The sequence below is a fragment of the Pyrus communis genome, chromosome 1 (assembly GCF_963583255.1).
Source record: "Pyrus communis chromosome 1, drPyrComm1.1, whole genome shotgun sequence".
Taxonomy (NCBI): Eukaryota; Viridiplantae; Streptophyta; class Magnoliopsida; order Rosales; family Rosaceae; genus Pyrus; species Pyrus communis.
The window spans coordinates 11,908,554-11,926,139 of record NC_084803.1 but is presented as its reverse complement, the minus strand read 5'-3'; the positions used below and the strand labels follow the sequence as shown (position 1 = coordinate 11,926,139).

The window sequence follows — 17,586 nt, the reverse complement described above, 5'->3', positions numbered from 1 at the left end:
AAGGGAAGGTAACAGAGCTTGTACACTAGACAAAAGATAGATTTTATAAGGGAACTGTAGCTAAAATAACTAAATCTGGACGAGTTTCAACTTTCTGGGTGCAAATCTAGCTTGAGAGCAGAGCTCGTATGTTGTTTGTTTGATTGGTTGAGTGTCCTTGTCTCTTGTGCTTATCTTGGCTTTTATAGGCAATTTGACCCGACTGCTTTGGCTTCATTCTTGGCCGATGGCTCTCGGAGGGCAGTGAGTCATCCTCTATTTACTTGTAATGCCATTAGAAAATACTTTTTGGTTGATAGTGGGTTAGTCTCTGTCATTTATCACTTCACTCATAGGCACATGGCCCATGCCCTTGCTGAAAAGGCTTTAATTTGCTTTAGGCTTCATTGCTGGGCTTCGGGCAAATTGGACTTGTTTTGGTGCCTTTGGGCTTCCCCTAATACTTAAGCCCAATGTTTAAATATTAATCCAAACATATGTCATTAGCTTGATTTTGTTAGATGTTTTCTTGATGCAATATGACAAACATTTTTAAAATATGGGTAGTGATTTTCAGACTCACACTCACTTCTTATTCATTTATTTATCTCTCTCTCTCTCTCTGGATTAACCTTGAATTATGTTAAGTAAATTCAAAGATAAAAAAACAAGACTAAAGATAAGGAGAGTCCAAAAATCACTAACTTAAAATATTACAGGCTTAATTCTGAACTAGATGTCACATATAGGAGGGCATCTAGTTAGCTTTTCCCTAGCTACTCCTACTCTATATATGTAATTGGGCTTTTATATAATTTGCAGGAGAGATTAGTGTTTATAATCATTCAACACTAGTAAGGTTTGGGATTTAGGGGTGTTGCTAGAATTATTAGGGGAATTGGCAGTCTTTTGGGGACATGGTACCACAAGAAAATAATCGAGAAAGGATAATAAGTTGAGTTAATTACATTTTAACGTAATATAATTATAAATTGGGGCTAATGAGCTTTCTTTCCTAGTCTATTTGGGGAATATAAAGTGGCCAACTAGTTAGGACTGTAGGATCTTCTATATACATAGAAGCGGTTCAGATTATTAAAGTTTGATGTGGTATGAACTTCATAATTAATTCCCATTTAAAAAAAAAAATTTTGATACCTTCCCTTAAAGGCTATATGTATATATAAACTTTGCTATATATTGAATTTGTTGCTGACAACAACAACGTCAATGGATTATATATCCATGAGTGTTTTATTCTAGCAGGACTCAAAGTAAGATTAAATGGGTTTGGGCTTTTTAAAATCCATATCTAATAGGTCCATTTTTTAATGGGGTGGATATAGACATATCCATGGACACCCTCTTTTCTTTTTCTCGGGCTAAGAAAGCCTCAGATGCTTTGATACTAATTAGGGTTTTCTGGTGTAGTCCGTTTACAGGTAGGACTTTATTAGATTGAAGCCTATAAAACTTGAGGTCCCTGCTCAATGTGTAATCATCACAAACCCTGAACTCCCATATAGTTCTTGTGATTAAGGTGCAATAGCGAGGAGAAGATTTCTGAGTTCCTTACGTGCAGATCATCATCTCATTCATCATGTCGAGCGTGTGTCTTAATGGTATGAGACAATAAGGACTAACAATTACCTCAACTTTCTTCAGATCCCATGTATTCTCCACTTGTTGGCATGTTATCTTTTGATCTACAACTCGGTGACAATGGTTATGACCCAACATTTAAAATTTACTTGGTGAAGCGCAAGCATATAAGTAAATCAATTGATGGATATAATTGAGCTGCACATCTTTAGACAGATTCCATACAATTGTAAGATTATTAGGGTTCAGGGTTTTGAACCGTAGACACGGCCTACTTTGTTTTAATTATTACAATTGGGGTGGAAAAGAAAATTAAAGCTTGAACTTAATAATGATTGATGTAAAATTGTGATTAAGGGAATGTTTTAAAGATGTCTTAATAAACCAATATTATTGTTGTCCACTGAGATAATTTTTTCATTAAAATATATGTGATCTATATATGTTTAATGGAGAAATTTTTCAATGTGTTGGGACATGGTGGATGAATTTTTTTTTTCAAGTATCCAACTATTTATATTATGACACTAGTTATGTGTGTCAAGCCGCACCCCTGACACGCTGAAAAATCTTCGTGTCAGACCGTGTTTCTGATACACTTAAAAATCTCTCTATCTGATGCCCTAATCCCTCGTTTTGAAATAATATTATACATTTTCTGGTGATCAGAATTCAGCACCAAGGGCCAAGCTGCCATCTTATTATTTTGTGTCAAGTCATGCTTTAATTTCTCATGATGGTATCTTATTCAATATATATTCTTACAATCGAGTTGTATATGAAAAGATAGGCTCCTGGAAACAATTATTGGGAAAGGAAAGAGAATGGTATTGATCCTTTTCCTTTCCCAGAAAATTAATAAAATTGGCTGTTCACATTGACAAATATTCATTCTTGAAGAAGCAAAGAACATATATACAAGTACAACTGAACCTTCCAAATTGCAAACTTTATTAACCTACTTTAGCTATATAACTAGCGACTAAGATCGCACTTGACCCATTATTACTACTAATCAATCTTTAATTATTTAAGAACCACGAGTAATGCTATGTAAACCAAATTTTTATACCACACTTGCAAATCATGTGATGTGTCACCAATAGAAAATAAGTACGTTAATCAACACTTTAGTAATAATTAAACCATCACTCACTACGTCACATGGCTTACAAAATATGGTTTATCGATGATCTCCCTAGCTAGCATTACCCTTAAGGCCCCCACATACTTTACTCACCCTAGAATTAATTATTCAGTTTTATAGTCTCATAATTTTGTAAAGGTTAGCAAGAGAGAAGCTAACATGAGATGTAGGGAATTAAGGACATAATTTGTCATGACCGGTACCATTGTTTGTAGGTTATTTAATCATAAACTTGAGCTTAACGACAGTTAATGAATGTCTGTTTATAGTTTATATACCACATGAGGAAATTGTTTAATATACAAGAAAATACTCATTAATTACTAAATTGCAATTAGTTTATAATAAACAAGCTTCTGAAGTTGTTTTAATTAAAGCTTTTATTCCAGAAGGTCACATTCGGTTTCTGCACTAAATCTTTATGGGAATAAGAGAAGAAAAAACATGATTCTGACAAACCCAATAATACCCGAGGTATATGAGATTGGTCATATTTAGTGTATATATGGTGCCTTTATATACAAAGTAAGGAATTTTAGTGTTGACTTTTGTAAGTGAGTAGGCCTAGTATTAAAGGTCACTAAGAATTTAGAATTTTGTTAAAATTTTCATTAGGCAGTTGGTAATGGAATATCATTGTACATCTTAATTATTCATTATACTAATACCACTATCGACCTCGCTTTACTACTGTCAGCTCAAGCTATATGGAGGGTTTCGAACCCTACACCTAACCTGATCGTATCCATCACCTACCTGCCCCTCAGACTTAACCTAACGCGTGCAAGTGTATAGCATTCATATTAAGTTATTAACAATGGCGGAGCTAGTTTCCATTGTTTGGGGTCTGCAGCAACTTCATACGAACTGTGGCTCCGCCCTGTGTATATGAATGGAGACCACTGTACGGTTATACCAGATGAATTTGAAAGAATCCTTGTACGATTAGAATCATGGTTCACGGGTTACCTAAAATAGCGTCATTGATTCTGCAGGCATAAATTCATAGTTCGTCTCCCAAAATCTGTCAGACTCAATTATGATGGTGGCCACAAACGATGGCCAGAAATGTTTGTAGATGGTACATATTCATATAGGCTTGCTGCATGAGTGGTTTTTTATCAATGAAAAATTGACAATTCAATGTACTTTGGTATATTTTATGAGTTGACCCAGTAACATTCCCTCGTCGAGCCATCCAATCGCATATACAATCACATAAATTAAATCATTAGGTCAAGCAGGGACTCATCAGTGACCTTAAAGGCAGGTTGCTGGCAACAATTTATGCAGAGTGATATTTTCTTTAAAAAAGAAAAAGAAAAAGCACAGTGACCTTAGCCCCTCCACACCCTTGCTGTTTATAGACAAATTTTGTGTTCCTCAATTTAGGTTTATTGCATCAATTAGTTGTTGCTGGCATTTATTTCTTGTGGTGGCCGTGTAGTGTTTAATTCTCTTTGTTGGTTGTGTGAACTTATTTTCAAATAGAAGAATTAGTCGCTAAAGTAAATGTACCGACTCATAGAATGCGACTGATTCTAGTCTGCCCATTTTATTTAAGACGCGAAATTTTTATCCTTTTTGAAATTGAGGTTACACAAAATAGGGTCCAAAAAGGATATACTTTTACATTAATCTTAAAATAAAAGTATTCTATACACAGTAAATATGTTCAATTTATTTTATATTGTACAAATTCCATTTATGTTTGTACTCCCGGAAAACATACAATACTCTACTCTATTTCATATTTCACAGATCGGGAGTAATTGAAAAAGCCAGACCTGTATAGTACGGTATCCTATGGAATCCTGAATTTGATGCTAATAATATAATAATTGTACCAATCAACATATGCCTCTCTCCCATCAATCGAATCGGTACTAGTTGAAGAAATGAAAATTCCCCCATTTGGTTGATGATAAATGTGAAACGAAAAAGAAAAAAAGGAGAGGGATCGCTGTTGGGAATGAAGTTATGTTATTTGGACTTCTTTTCACAAAAAATAGTGGTAAAATGAAATGGTTGAATGATTGAAAAATGAGATTATTTAGGAATAACCATTGAATGCTAAGATTACGCATTGAATTTCTGGTAGTAGATCTATAATCAAAAGAATTTTTGTACATTCTCTTCGAGATCAAACATAGTAATTGAAGTTTCATTCATATATATATATATATATATATATATATATATATATATATAGTTATTGGGTGGGCTAAATAAAATAAATACTAAAAAAAAAAAAAAAGAAAGAAAGGATTCGTTGAGATTCTCAAATTTTGAAGATACTTTTTTGAATGAACCGAGCCACTAGGATGAAACTAAAAGAGTTCCGCATTATGAACTATGTACTGCGCACATCCCTTAGATGGGCTACATAAAGTAACATAGGAGGAAATGAAGAAATAAAATATGAAAAAAATATAGAACGGAAATGAAACTCCAACAGTTCTCTGTTCGCCAATAAAATTTCGCAATAATTTCCGTTCAGATATGTGGCTTGTGATGGTGATCTTCACTTGAAAATTCTTACTGGTTTTAGTAGATTGAGCTGCCGAAAGCACATACGTATGGCACTAAGATGTTTACATTTTGATAGAAAGTAAACGTGGAAATTATAATCCAAGAAAAGAGAGAAATTAAGAAGTGGGAATATGTAAATTGTGCTTTTGTGCACGTAAGGCATGCAGCAAACATAACTAAGCGTTTGATTTTATTTTATTTTTAAAAAGGCGGACAACTGATGGCGCTTCATGGTTATCCATCTCTTTTGGGGGCTGGGAAGACTCATAGAGACATTTCAACCTCATTCTGACCACAAGTCTAGCTTTCACACCAACATCGTTTGATTAATGAAGGAAAGAATCTTGGAGGAGAAAGAGAGAGTACTGTTGGGTGACATGTTTGGTTTTAGGTACGTTAAAAGAAAACAAAAAAGAAAGATGGAAAGAGATTCTCCAAAATGATGGGGCATTTGAATTGGGAGCCTAGATGGCATTTTTGGCCTTCCGCCTCTAAATTAGGGCAGCACAGTGGCCATTGCAAACTGTGACAAGGCAATCGGGTTTTTAACTTCAAATAGTCTACTTTGATTCTCACTTAGCATCCCACACATTTCTCCAACCAAAAGTTTGGAGAAACTGTAACACTATTAGAATTATGGCTATAGGACATCAATGTTTGCACACTCTTTGCAATTAGTGACTATAGATAGAAAGATAACACTCTTAAGGTGAAGAATCATCAATTTCCACTTCTAATAAAATAGGTAATTCCATATAAAAATAAATAAATACAGAATATGTTTTGGTATCTATCTCTCCACCTTTGTTTAGATTAAGGTTTTGGTATTTCTTAGTGAAAAAATCGAGTTCATTTTGTAAGTAATCACTCAGCTGCCTCGAGTTGATTATATAGGAGAGGAGTACCAAAAAATTGAGATTATCATACGATCATTGTAAGATCCCACATCGTTCAGGGGAGTGATACTTATATTTATATTCTCATCCCTACCTAGCACGAGGCATTTTGGGAGCTCACTAGCTTCGGGTTTCATGGGAACTCCGAAGTTAAGCAAGTAGCGCACGAGAGCACTCTCATGATGGGTGACCCACTGGGAAGTTCTTGTGTGAGTTCCCAAAAACAAAACCGTGAGAGCATGGTCGAGGCCCAAAGCGGACAATATCGTGCTACGGTGGTGAAGCGGGCCTGGGATGTGGTGGACCCCGGACCGGGATGTGACAATTTGGTATCAAAGCCTAACCTTGGCTGTGGTGTGCCGACGAGGATGTCAGGCCCCTAAGGGGGGTGGATTGTAAGATCTCACATCGCCCAGGGGAGTGATCCTTATATGTATATTCCCATCCCTACCTAGCTAGCACGAGGCCTTTTGGGAGCTCATTGGCTTTGGGTTCCATGAGAACTCCAAAGTTAAGCGAGTAGTGCATGAGAGCACTCCCATGATGGGTGACCCCCTGGGAAGTTCTCGTGTGAGTTCCCTAGAAACAAAACCGTGAGGGCATGGTCGGGGCCCACAACGGACAATATTGTGCTACGGTGGTGAAGCCGGCCAGGATGTGGTGGACCCCAGACCGGAATGTGACAATCATACACTCACCTTTTAAGTTGGGATTGATTAACTACATAAAACTTATACTTTAAGTGAATATAAAATTGTAAATGTTAGAATTATGAGTTAAAGATTGATAACACGACGTATACTTGATGTTCAAGTTTGTTACCATGATGGCGTATTTTTGTGCACTCTTTATATGTGTTAATTTTTTCTTTGTAAATATAAAAATAGGAGTTTTAATGAAACACTCTTGGTACTGTTTACTTTAACGAAAAATAATATTTTTACTCTAAAAAGTCGCACCTAGTACTATTCACTTATAACACCTTTTGTCATTTTGATTAAAACTCAAAGTTTTCAAACTTTTTTCATTAGTTTTCCGTATAAAAATTTGGAGTTCACAGTGATATATTTGGAGTGGTAATATATTCAAGTGAAACTTTAAAGATCAGAGTTTTTGAAGCTATACTTTCAAATGAAACTTTAAAGGTCAAAGTTTTTGAAGCTTTTCTTCTTGTTTGGTTGTTTATGATAACGCTCTTGATTACATAATGAAGGTTATGTTTGTAATTCTTTTTACTTATTGTTTAATGACTTGTACATTTATAGTCAGTGAGTTCTAAAACTTGTTTTGATTTAAGTTATTACTTTATAACATCAATATATATGTTGTCTGACTTAAAAAAAAAAAAAAATTTAAGAGGATTTTGTTTTTATAAATTTCGCACATAGGCCACAAAATATCAAAGATGATCCCATCTTATTGTAATTTTTGAAAAAAAAGTTTCAGTATCAATTAATTTTCAGTAACAGAATAAACCGTCCCCATATTTTTCATCAAGACCGTCAAGTTAATTGACTTCAAATGAAAAGGCACCACAGCATAATATGCATAGAGGTATTTTCCCTAAAACTATATAATGATATTCCAATACGTAAAAGTGAAGATGTCCCATTTTGGGGAGGAGAATTGAGATCAAATTGGAGCAGCACGGTGCCACGTGTTCGTGTTCCAACAACAAAGCATTATTCCAATCATATCCTCATATCATATAAAGTTGACACGTGGCTAAGGGAGGAAACACACCCTGATCCACACCTAGCATTTAGAAGTGCCAATCTTCAAGTAAATTACTTTGGATCACATACATTTAGTCATTTATATACTCCATGAATCCAACATAATCATTTTGTGATGATGATGATGATGATGTGTATATATTAGTGCTAGAGGAGGTGGGGCTGATTATTTTCTCGACCGATATTTTTCGAGCTATATTGGCATGCATTCTATATTCACTAGAACAAAAACAGTTCATCTACCACATCAATTCTATCACGGGTATATATAGTTTGTAGTAAAAACTATTCAATTACCACGATCAAGTTTAACTCGTGGTAGATAACATTAATCCACCACGGTCAGAATTTGACCCGTTGTTCAAAGCAAATAATCTACAATGGACATTTAAATCCGTGATGGAATATCATAATTACCACGAGATATGCTCGTAATAGTTACTTCAAACTACAACATCGTCTTTTCTGAAACCGCAAAAAAACTCGTGGGCTTTATGGCTTCAAACTGCAAAGATGGAAAAGAAAAGGGGAAATCTAACACTACAAAGATGTAGGGCTCGTCAAGAGCTTTCCATGGACACCAAGATCACCCAAAACGGAGCTCGGATGAAGGAGATACAAGCAGGTCAAGTTTGTGGGTTAACGGGTCTAATTCACCCTCAAAACGGGTTAGCAGCAGCCCCCTTTTCCCTTTTTTATTTTTTTATTTTTATTTTTTATTTTTTATTTTTATTTTTTTTCAGAAACCTTCCCCCCTTTTATTTGATTGGTCCTTCTCCTTCTTGCTGAATGGTCCTCTTATTTTTGCTTAAATCTGATAAGGCTTGAAAGTTTAATCGATTTAAAATCTATAGTTTTGTAAGACCACTTCAAATGTCCGTAGCTATACTGTTATAATTCGAACTCGCAAACGGCTTTCGCTTTTACGTTCGTGGTTTCAAGATCTATTCGAAAAATATAAATTGTGACCTCCAAAAATCTACGGATTTTAAGCAATTAATTTTCAAACTTCAAACTTTGTAACTAGTTTAGTTAAAATCTAAATTCAAACAATTTAAAATAAATTCTCGAGAAATAATATAAAATCTTAATAATACAAATACGTAGATTATAACAATGAAATCCAGGAATGGGATTTCACAAATAGCAAGTGTTTTGACTCTATACTGGAGTGGAGATGAACAGGGAATCTAGGCTAAAGTTTGATGCCATTTGTGTCATCACTCTAGAATCTAGGGATTTACTTTGTATATAAGGAAGCTTATAAGGTGGCTTTCTGTAGGTTGTTACAGGGCCAACTGCTATGGGTTACAAATAAGCCAAACTTTTGATTAAATGTTTTTCAATTTTTGAAATTCTTGTTTGCCTCTTTCTTGTTCAAAGTATTTTTCTTGTATTCTTTAAAAGACTTTGATGGAATGTTATCTTTTTGTCAGACAATTGCCACATTCTTTAGCCAAGTCATGGCTGCCATTGGAGGAAAATCTGTTGGTTCAAGTATGTGTAATCATAGTCTCACTTTAACTAGGTTCAACATGCAACTTAATGTATTACATGATTCAGGATCTCATGGGTTTTATCTGAGAGCAATGTGTTTTCTAGTATTTGAACTTGCAGGTGATGGAGTGATGAAAAAGCTATATGGAGTGATGAAGGAACTACATACATTATATGTATAAAAGGGAAGACGCTTTTATTTGCGCGCTAATGACACTTCGTTTTTAGTGAGCCTTCTTACCCCTACGATCATCATTCTTCTTGCAGGAAGGAGAGAGAACCTAAAGTGGTTATCAAATATGCTGCAAGTAATTTGGGGTATGTATAATATGACCACCAAGTGTTTGACGAAATGTCTCAAAGAGTTATGACATTTTGGAACGCGTTTGTAAACTGGGTTATTTGCTTCTCTATAAATTTGGTGTCAATTGAGTGGTCTTCTAGTTGCATTTGGTTACTTCGCGAAATCTTTCTCTCTAAATTTGTTTTTTCTTCTAGGATACAAAACATTCCTTTGTTAATCTCTCTACGAATTTGGTTTCAATTTTTAGGTGTCTAGATTTTGATGGTTTGCTAGACGGTGACGAGATGTACTCAAATGATGATGTGAATGAAGCAAAAAGAGAAAGGGAAGAGGGCCAACAATGTACTACTTGTAATATTTGAATTTGTGATTTTTTTCTGTAGTTATTATATTGTAGTAAATATGGAATTTTGTTGGTTATTCTGTACTGAATATATAAATATATTTGTTAAATAGTTTTATTAATTTTTTTTTTAATTTTGGAAAATAATTTATAATGGGCATTAGTTGTGGTCAATTAGTAATCGACAACGGTCATAGCACGTGGTGTTAGATTCCAATTTACCACAGATACAATCCGTGGTTATATTGCATTTGACAACGAGCATAATTCGTGGTAGAAATTGAGACTTTTTATCACATCCAGAATACTAAAAGGTACAGTGTCCATGGTGGATTGCAATTTACCACTGGCATTAACCGTGGTAGATGGGCTTTTTTCTACTAGTGATTCTCTATGACCAATCACAATTTCACGAATGCTCCAATACATCTAAGAAAGCATTAAAATCAGACGGCTAGGAAGTCTCCATTGGAATATCAGTAGGGTCAATATTAATTTTCACAAAGAGATTCTCCATTATCAAGGGTATATATTTGCTTTACCCTTCAAAAAATATACACCATTCTAAAATTATACATATTGGTTTACCATGTGATTGATGCTAATCATGCAGAACAACATAGACAATAGAATATGTACGTAGTTATTAAAGCGGTTTATATCAATTATATAATATTATGTGGATAAGAACTATACACAAAATGATAATATATTATTAACACAGGATACCAATGTAGCAGCATACCATAGATGCAATGTAAAATTTTTCTCACTCATCATCACCACCATCTACTGTGTGTTTGATTCAGTAAGTATTAGTCCTTGTAACTAGGATGTTTTGCTCTCTCTCTCTCTCTCTCTCTCTCTCTCTCTCTCTCTCTCAAGAGGTGGGTGATGAGGAGGTTGTTGTGGGCTAATGGTAGTTATTAAATGGGATTTTTGAACATTAGTCCTTGCAAAAGATTAAAATTAAAAAAAAACCTGGTGCTAGATTAAATATTCAATTTAATTCCTTGAAGAGTGCTTTTATCAAAATTTACATTCAATTTTTGTTATTTAATGTGTATTTTTATTTAATCTCTCCATATTAAATTTTAATTTTATTAATATGCACATATTTAGTTTTTTAATTATAAATGAACGTAAATGAGAAAATATTAAAAGACATTTGTGATACAAAAATATATAAATATATAAGTGTACATAAATGAGTGTGCCGAAATATATAAAATTGACCTTTTTGTTCCGAAATATTTGAACCTACATGATTGTACCGAAATATATTATAATGAACCTAAATGTATTATATTGAATTAATGTATCTAAATGTCAATACCGAAATGTATGTACTGAAATGTATTATATTGAATTAATGTACCTAAATGTCAATACCAAAATGTATGTACCAAAATGTACGTACCTAATTGTCAATACCGAAATGTATGTACCTAAATATCAATACCGAAATGTATGTACCAAAATGTACGTGCCTAAATGTATATACCAAAATATAATATATTGAATTAATGTACCTAAAAGTCAATACTCAAATATGTGTACCAAAATGTACGTAATGAAATGCATTATATTGAATCAATGTAATTACATGTTTGTACCGATGGATATACCGAAATATTCAAATATATTAATGTACCTAAATAAAGAACACACAAAATTGCTATCGGAATATAAATTATAAAAGAATTAGTAACCTAAATGTAGACATTAAAATATATTATGATGAATGAAATAAAAATTAAATTTAAATGTAATTGATATATTAAAATAAAAATAAAAAGATAAATAAAACATCAAAATATAACTAATAAATGATATGATTAAATGTACTAGGGACTAAAATTGGATTTTAATCTTACACAAGGTTAAAGTCTAAAACTCATATTTTTTTTTAAGGATTAAAATGAAGTTTCCTAATAAATGGTGATGTCCCACTAAAATTATAACTTTTACCACTGTGCCTGCCTACCATTTGTATATATATTGAAGCTCAATTCAATCTCATTGGGAATACTCTCCCTTATTTTAGTCCTCCCACTCATTCACTACCTTTGTGAGCTAAAGTGTTCTCTTTAGCTCCTCAACTCTCCAACTCTTTGCCTCTCCCTACATTTGAACAAAAGAAAACCACCTAACCCTCATTTCCCACATTTGATAAGTACAACCTCTCTCTCTCTACTTCCCATTATTCTCTCTCTGAAATTTCAGCCTAATCTCATTCATTCATGGGTAACCCTAATTAGGTTTTCTTCTTTACTAGTAAAAGTAGTACTACCTGAAGCTTATATATAACTACTGATCATATATGGACTTTCTGAAAGAATTGGAAGGAAAGCGAGTTCATGATCCTTTTGCAGCAAACATGGCAACTAAACCTACAGCAAAGCGCATATGGGTTCCGGGGCCCATCATCGTCGGAGCTGGTCCTTCCGGCTTAGCAGTTGCTGCTTGTCTTAAAGAAAAAGGTATTCCAAGCTTGATCCTTGAAAGGGCTAACTGCATAGCTTCGTTATGGCAGCTCAAGACCTATGACCGTCTCCGGCTTCATCTACCCAAGAAATTCTGTGAGCTCATACTGATGCCATTCCCTTCAGATTTTCCCACTTACCCAACAAAGCAGCAGTTTGTGGGTTACCTAAATGCTTACGCTGAAAATTTTGATTTGAAGCCTGCTTTCAACAGAACAGTGGTGAGTGCAAGGTATGATAGTAGATGTGAGCATTGGTTTGTTAATACTTTGGGATTGAAAAATGAGGAGACTGAGTATGTTTGTCAATGGCTAATTGTTGCCACTGGTGAAAATGCTGAGGAAGTTGTACCACAATTTGAAGGGGTGAGTGAGTTTGGTGGGCCTATCGTCCACACTAGCTCTTACAAGAGTGGTGAGTTGTTTAGGGGAAAGAAGGTTTTGGTGGTTGGATCTGGTAATTCAGGCATGGAGGTTAGTTTGGATCTATGCAACTACAATGCACGCCCTTCCCTAGTCGTAAAAGATTCGGTGAGCATACTCAACTCAGAACCCAATTTTTGTTTTTGTTTTTTTGTTTTTTTTCCCTTGAATATGATCGATTTATTTCATCATTTATGGAGGAATACAGCTATAGTGGTAGAGCAGTTGCCCCACACAAAAGTTACGAGAATCTAATTCGAACTCTCCTCCATTCTTGATATGGTTTCATTTCAATGCTTCTAGTTTTTCCCTAAATACTTTAAAAAGTAATGTTAGAGTCCATTTCATAGTGCCTCCGACTAGATATTTTAGAATAACTAATGAATTTGAGAGCTTACACTTTTGATGAAAAGAAGTTGTTAATTACTATAACAATCGGGAAATGCTAAGGAGACTCTCTAAAAAATGAGACTCTCTCAAAAGTGAGACCCTCCATGGACACTCTGCCACTTCATATATTTGGCACAATATTGTATAATATTGACACGAAAATTAACATTAAATTGTGAGGTGTCAGAGAGTTCACATTCACACTTTGAGAGAGTCTACTTAACATTTCTCCAAGCAATCTATTGATGGAAGTACTTTTTTTTTTTTTTTTTTTTTTAACACACATGCTTAAGTTTTGGAAGATTGGTGGTAGGTGTTCACCAAGCTAGCAATAGCTTAGCATGTACTCTAGAGCCAATTTAGTAAACGAAGACTCTAAACAAAAGTTGCTTCATTCTTCTCTTTACTTTCTTGAAACATAAAATCTTATGCCATATATGTATAAAAAAAAAATCTATGTGCTAGCTGGCTTTCCCATATAAAGAACGGTATTGTTTTGTAGAGAATCGTCTAGTGGTATACACGCTTACTACAGAAACTAAACTAGAATATACTTTGAAGAAGAAAAACTCCACGCACAAGTTGTCATGCATCTTCCGGTCCTTTTTTTTTTAATGCTTTTAGAAAACCCTTTTTTGGCCGAGCTTAATCAAATTAGCTAGAGTACTGTATTTTTCCATTTGCAACTAAGTCCGAATACTTGTTTCTGTAATTTATTGGATGTATAAGGTAACAACCTTTTATTTATTAATTTTCTTTAAACATACAATTCTAAATTTGTTTTGTTTTGCAGGTGCACATCTTGCCGCAAGAGATACTGGGAATATCAACTTTTGGATTGTCCATGTGGTTGCTCAAGTGGCTCCCCATGCCCTTTGTGGATCATCTTTTGCTTCTTGTTGCACGCTTCATGCTCGGAGACACTGCTCGGTTTGGAATCTACCGCCCTGAGCGTGGCCCTCTTGAGCTCAAGAGCATGACTGGCAAGACACCTGTTTTGGACATTGGCGCCCTTGCTAAGATCAAAACTGGCCACATCAAGGTACTTAATAATACAATTAATTAAGTTAATCACGTCGTCGTATCATTACTCACTCTCCATTATGCATAAATTAAAATTAAATATGACTAATTACTTGAATAAATCATGTAGGTTTGCAAGGCAGTAAAGCAACTAAAGCATCAAGCTGTGGAGTTTATAGATGGAAGAGTAGAGAATTTCGATGCCATCATTTATGCAACGGGCTACAGAAGTAATGTACTGTCTTGGTTAAGGGTATGTATCATCATGAGGAATTGGTTCAAGTTATCAAAAATCAAATCATAATTACTGAAGAAAAAATCAAATATCGATGACATTATTAAAAAAACTGATCATTTTAGTAATTCGGATTTCAAAATTGATCAAGTTGGCCAATTTTGTTATGTAGAGACCACTTTGTTTGATTAATTAATTAATTAATCTTATTTATTCATGAATGTAGGTATATGGAAATATATAATTGATGAAAATTTGTTGTGTTGTGATCAGGAAACGAGCATGTTTTCTGAAAAAGATGGGTTGCCTCGGAAGCCATTCCCGAACGGATGGAAGGGGGAATGTGGGTTGTACTCAGTGGGGTTTACACAACGTGGTCTTCTGGGTGCATCTCTTGATGCAAGGAGAATTGCAGAGGATATTGAGCATAGCTGGAAAGCTGAGGCCACGCATTTCATGGCTTTCACTACTTGTGCACTGCCACCACCACCACCACAACCTGCTGTTTCAATTAATTAAGCAAAACTACCTGCGTGCATATTTTATACTACTGATGATGAAGAATATCAAGATTATAAGAAAAGAAACAAGTGAATGATCACTTTATGCAGCTGCCATTGGAGGAGGGAATAGGGTGGGAAAAAGGTTGTGAGATCTTCCAATCTTTCAATTATTATAGTAAAGACGAAGGGATGGCCGATGTAACAAAAGTTTAATGCTTCTTTTGGCCTTAGGGAGGAGGAGAAACTTCACCTATCATGGATGGCGTAGTTCTCATCATCAATTTGTACGTACACATCTTGTAAATTACCACTTTTTACTTTAGTTTGCTAGATAGGATTATATTAGGAGGATTACTGTTTAATTAATTAAGAAAGGGCTTGGGGTTTTTTATATTTGGTTTTCTAGGGTTTATAATTTTTAGTAGCTGATTTTATGATATGGCGGTGTGAAATGTGAAGTATAAGGTATAAAGTGCATTTTAATGTTAATATTTGTGATTGGTGTATATAGAATATATATATGATATTCCATTAAGACTCGTATAATTCTATCTATAATTTTTGGATATGTGTTTGCTTATGTACATAATTAGTGTAGTTCTTTGATGTCACGCTCTCAAACTCAAGGCCAAACTGTTCTTAAATGTGGCACTAGAATTTGTGGTGCGAGGTCTTACACCTGAAAACTGTTAATAAACTTTAGTGATCAAGAGAACCATTTCCACAACGAAGCGATAGAAACAAACCCTCACTTACCAAATGTGCAATAATGTTAGCCGGGAACTATATATATATATATATATATATATGAAGTGCTTTTAACTATGAAATTGAGTTTTGAGGGGCTAATTTATGTTTTTATATAACTTCTATTCACTATATGTTTATAAATATATGTAAAAACAAGAGGACATTCAAAAGAACTTAGACCTAGGGACCATATATATAACAAGTATCTAATGAGAAAGTAAAAAGTGATTGGAAAAGAGAAGAAAAGAAAGGTTCTTTACGCCAAATGAAAAGGTCCCCATAATGTCCATGAAGATGAAAGTGGCCCTCATGCATGAATCATGATCATCATCATCATCAGGTTCCCAAATCTGTATTGTACAGATATAATCTTAGCAAATATTTGATGATCAATCATTAACTGTTATCCTTATTGCCTTATACGGCCCTTATCAGTCAGCCTTTACTTCCTATCAATTTTTCGGACCACCATCACCAGCAGCTTCATGACTCATGAGCATTCGTAGAATATCCACCACAACTATACCTTGTCAATACTTACGGATCGTCTAACATTTATGCCAATTATATATTGTGAATATATATGAAGTCACGTTCATACTTGATTGTTGAAAATTATATATGTGAACCAATAACCGATCGAGGCGGGATGGATCAGTTTCATATCTTAGCAAGTGAATATGACTAACATCTGAATTATTATTCTGTGCGTTGACAAGTTGTATGATTAAGAGACAAAAAAAAGTACCAATTAATTCCTGATAGAACAAAAGTTATAGGCTAAATGAGTCACAAATGATCACCCTTAGATAAGATTTTGAAACTTCATAGTTTGAGAAAACTCTCGACTTTCAATTCATAAAGATAATAAGATGATTGAAATACAATCCTAAAAAATGTTTAATAGTCATAGCAAACCCTAGTTACAGAAAGGAAAAATAAAAAGGAAAGCTAAAAAAATTCCAAAAAGAACGTACAAATTAGTCCCGGCGAAGCGGTGTGAGTTGGAATCGTTTCTTCATTTCCAGTTTCAAAAAGGTATATTAGGCCAAAAACAAACACGTCAAACATAAAGTACACTATTCACACCTAAACTTTGGCAGTCATGGTATATTGACATGGTAAGATTTAGTAACTAAACTATATTGTAAATACTTGAGTTAAATTATAGGGTAAGATATATAATTATTGGAAATGAGAGAAAAATCTGTAGCAGTACGCATGATACTGACAATGACAAATACATTTGCTACAATTGAGGGTGTTAGTTAGGGTTTAAAGATTTGTTGTTGGCGGGTTTTATTCCGACCGATTGGAATTGATGAAGCATGATACAAATTGAATCTTCAAGTTCAGCATGAAGACAATACTAGAAGTAAACTTAGAGAGAGAGAGAGAGAGAGAGAGAGAGAGAGAGAGTATCAACATCTGTGAGGGATTTCAACTTCTAAAACCCTAACAGGACCAGCAAGTGTGCCCTACTAATAATTGCCTGGCGGCCATTTGGCCCATGAGATCCCGTAATACTGTACATATTTGATTAAAGTCCCCTTAATTATATATACAATATATAGTCCTGCTCTCCTATTCCTTTTACTGCCGACTATTTTGCAATCGTATTTTATATCCTTATATTTTATATATACTAAGCATTCCAACACTTCAATTAAAAAAAAAAAAAACTTCCAAGCTGGCTAGGTCAATTTTCAAGAAAAGCTTAATTACTGAGCTATAGAGAAGG

The 17,586-nt window shown here is 34.3% G+C and overlaps 1 protein-coding gene across 1 annotated transcript; it reads left to right on the top strand.

Annotated features, from left to right (window-relative positions):
• Positions 1–12,101: 12,101 nt before the first annotated feature.
• On the top strand, positions 12,102–15,590 carry LOC137716031 (indole-3-pyruvate monooxygenase YUCCA2-like). The gene is made up of 4 exons (XM_068455423.1): positions 12,102–13,052; positions 14,128–14,376; positions 14,488–14,610; positions 14,866–15,590. Exons 1-4 carry the CDS (start codon positions 12,360–12,362, stop codon positions 15,109–15,111), a joined length of 1,311 nt encoding a protein of 436 aa, XP_068311524.1. The 5' UTR covers positions 12,102–12,359; the 3' UTR covers positions 15,112–15,590.
• The last annotated feature ends 1,996 nt before the right edge of the window (positions 15,591–17,586 follow it).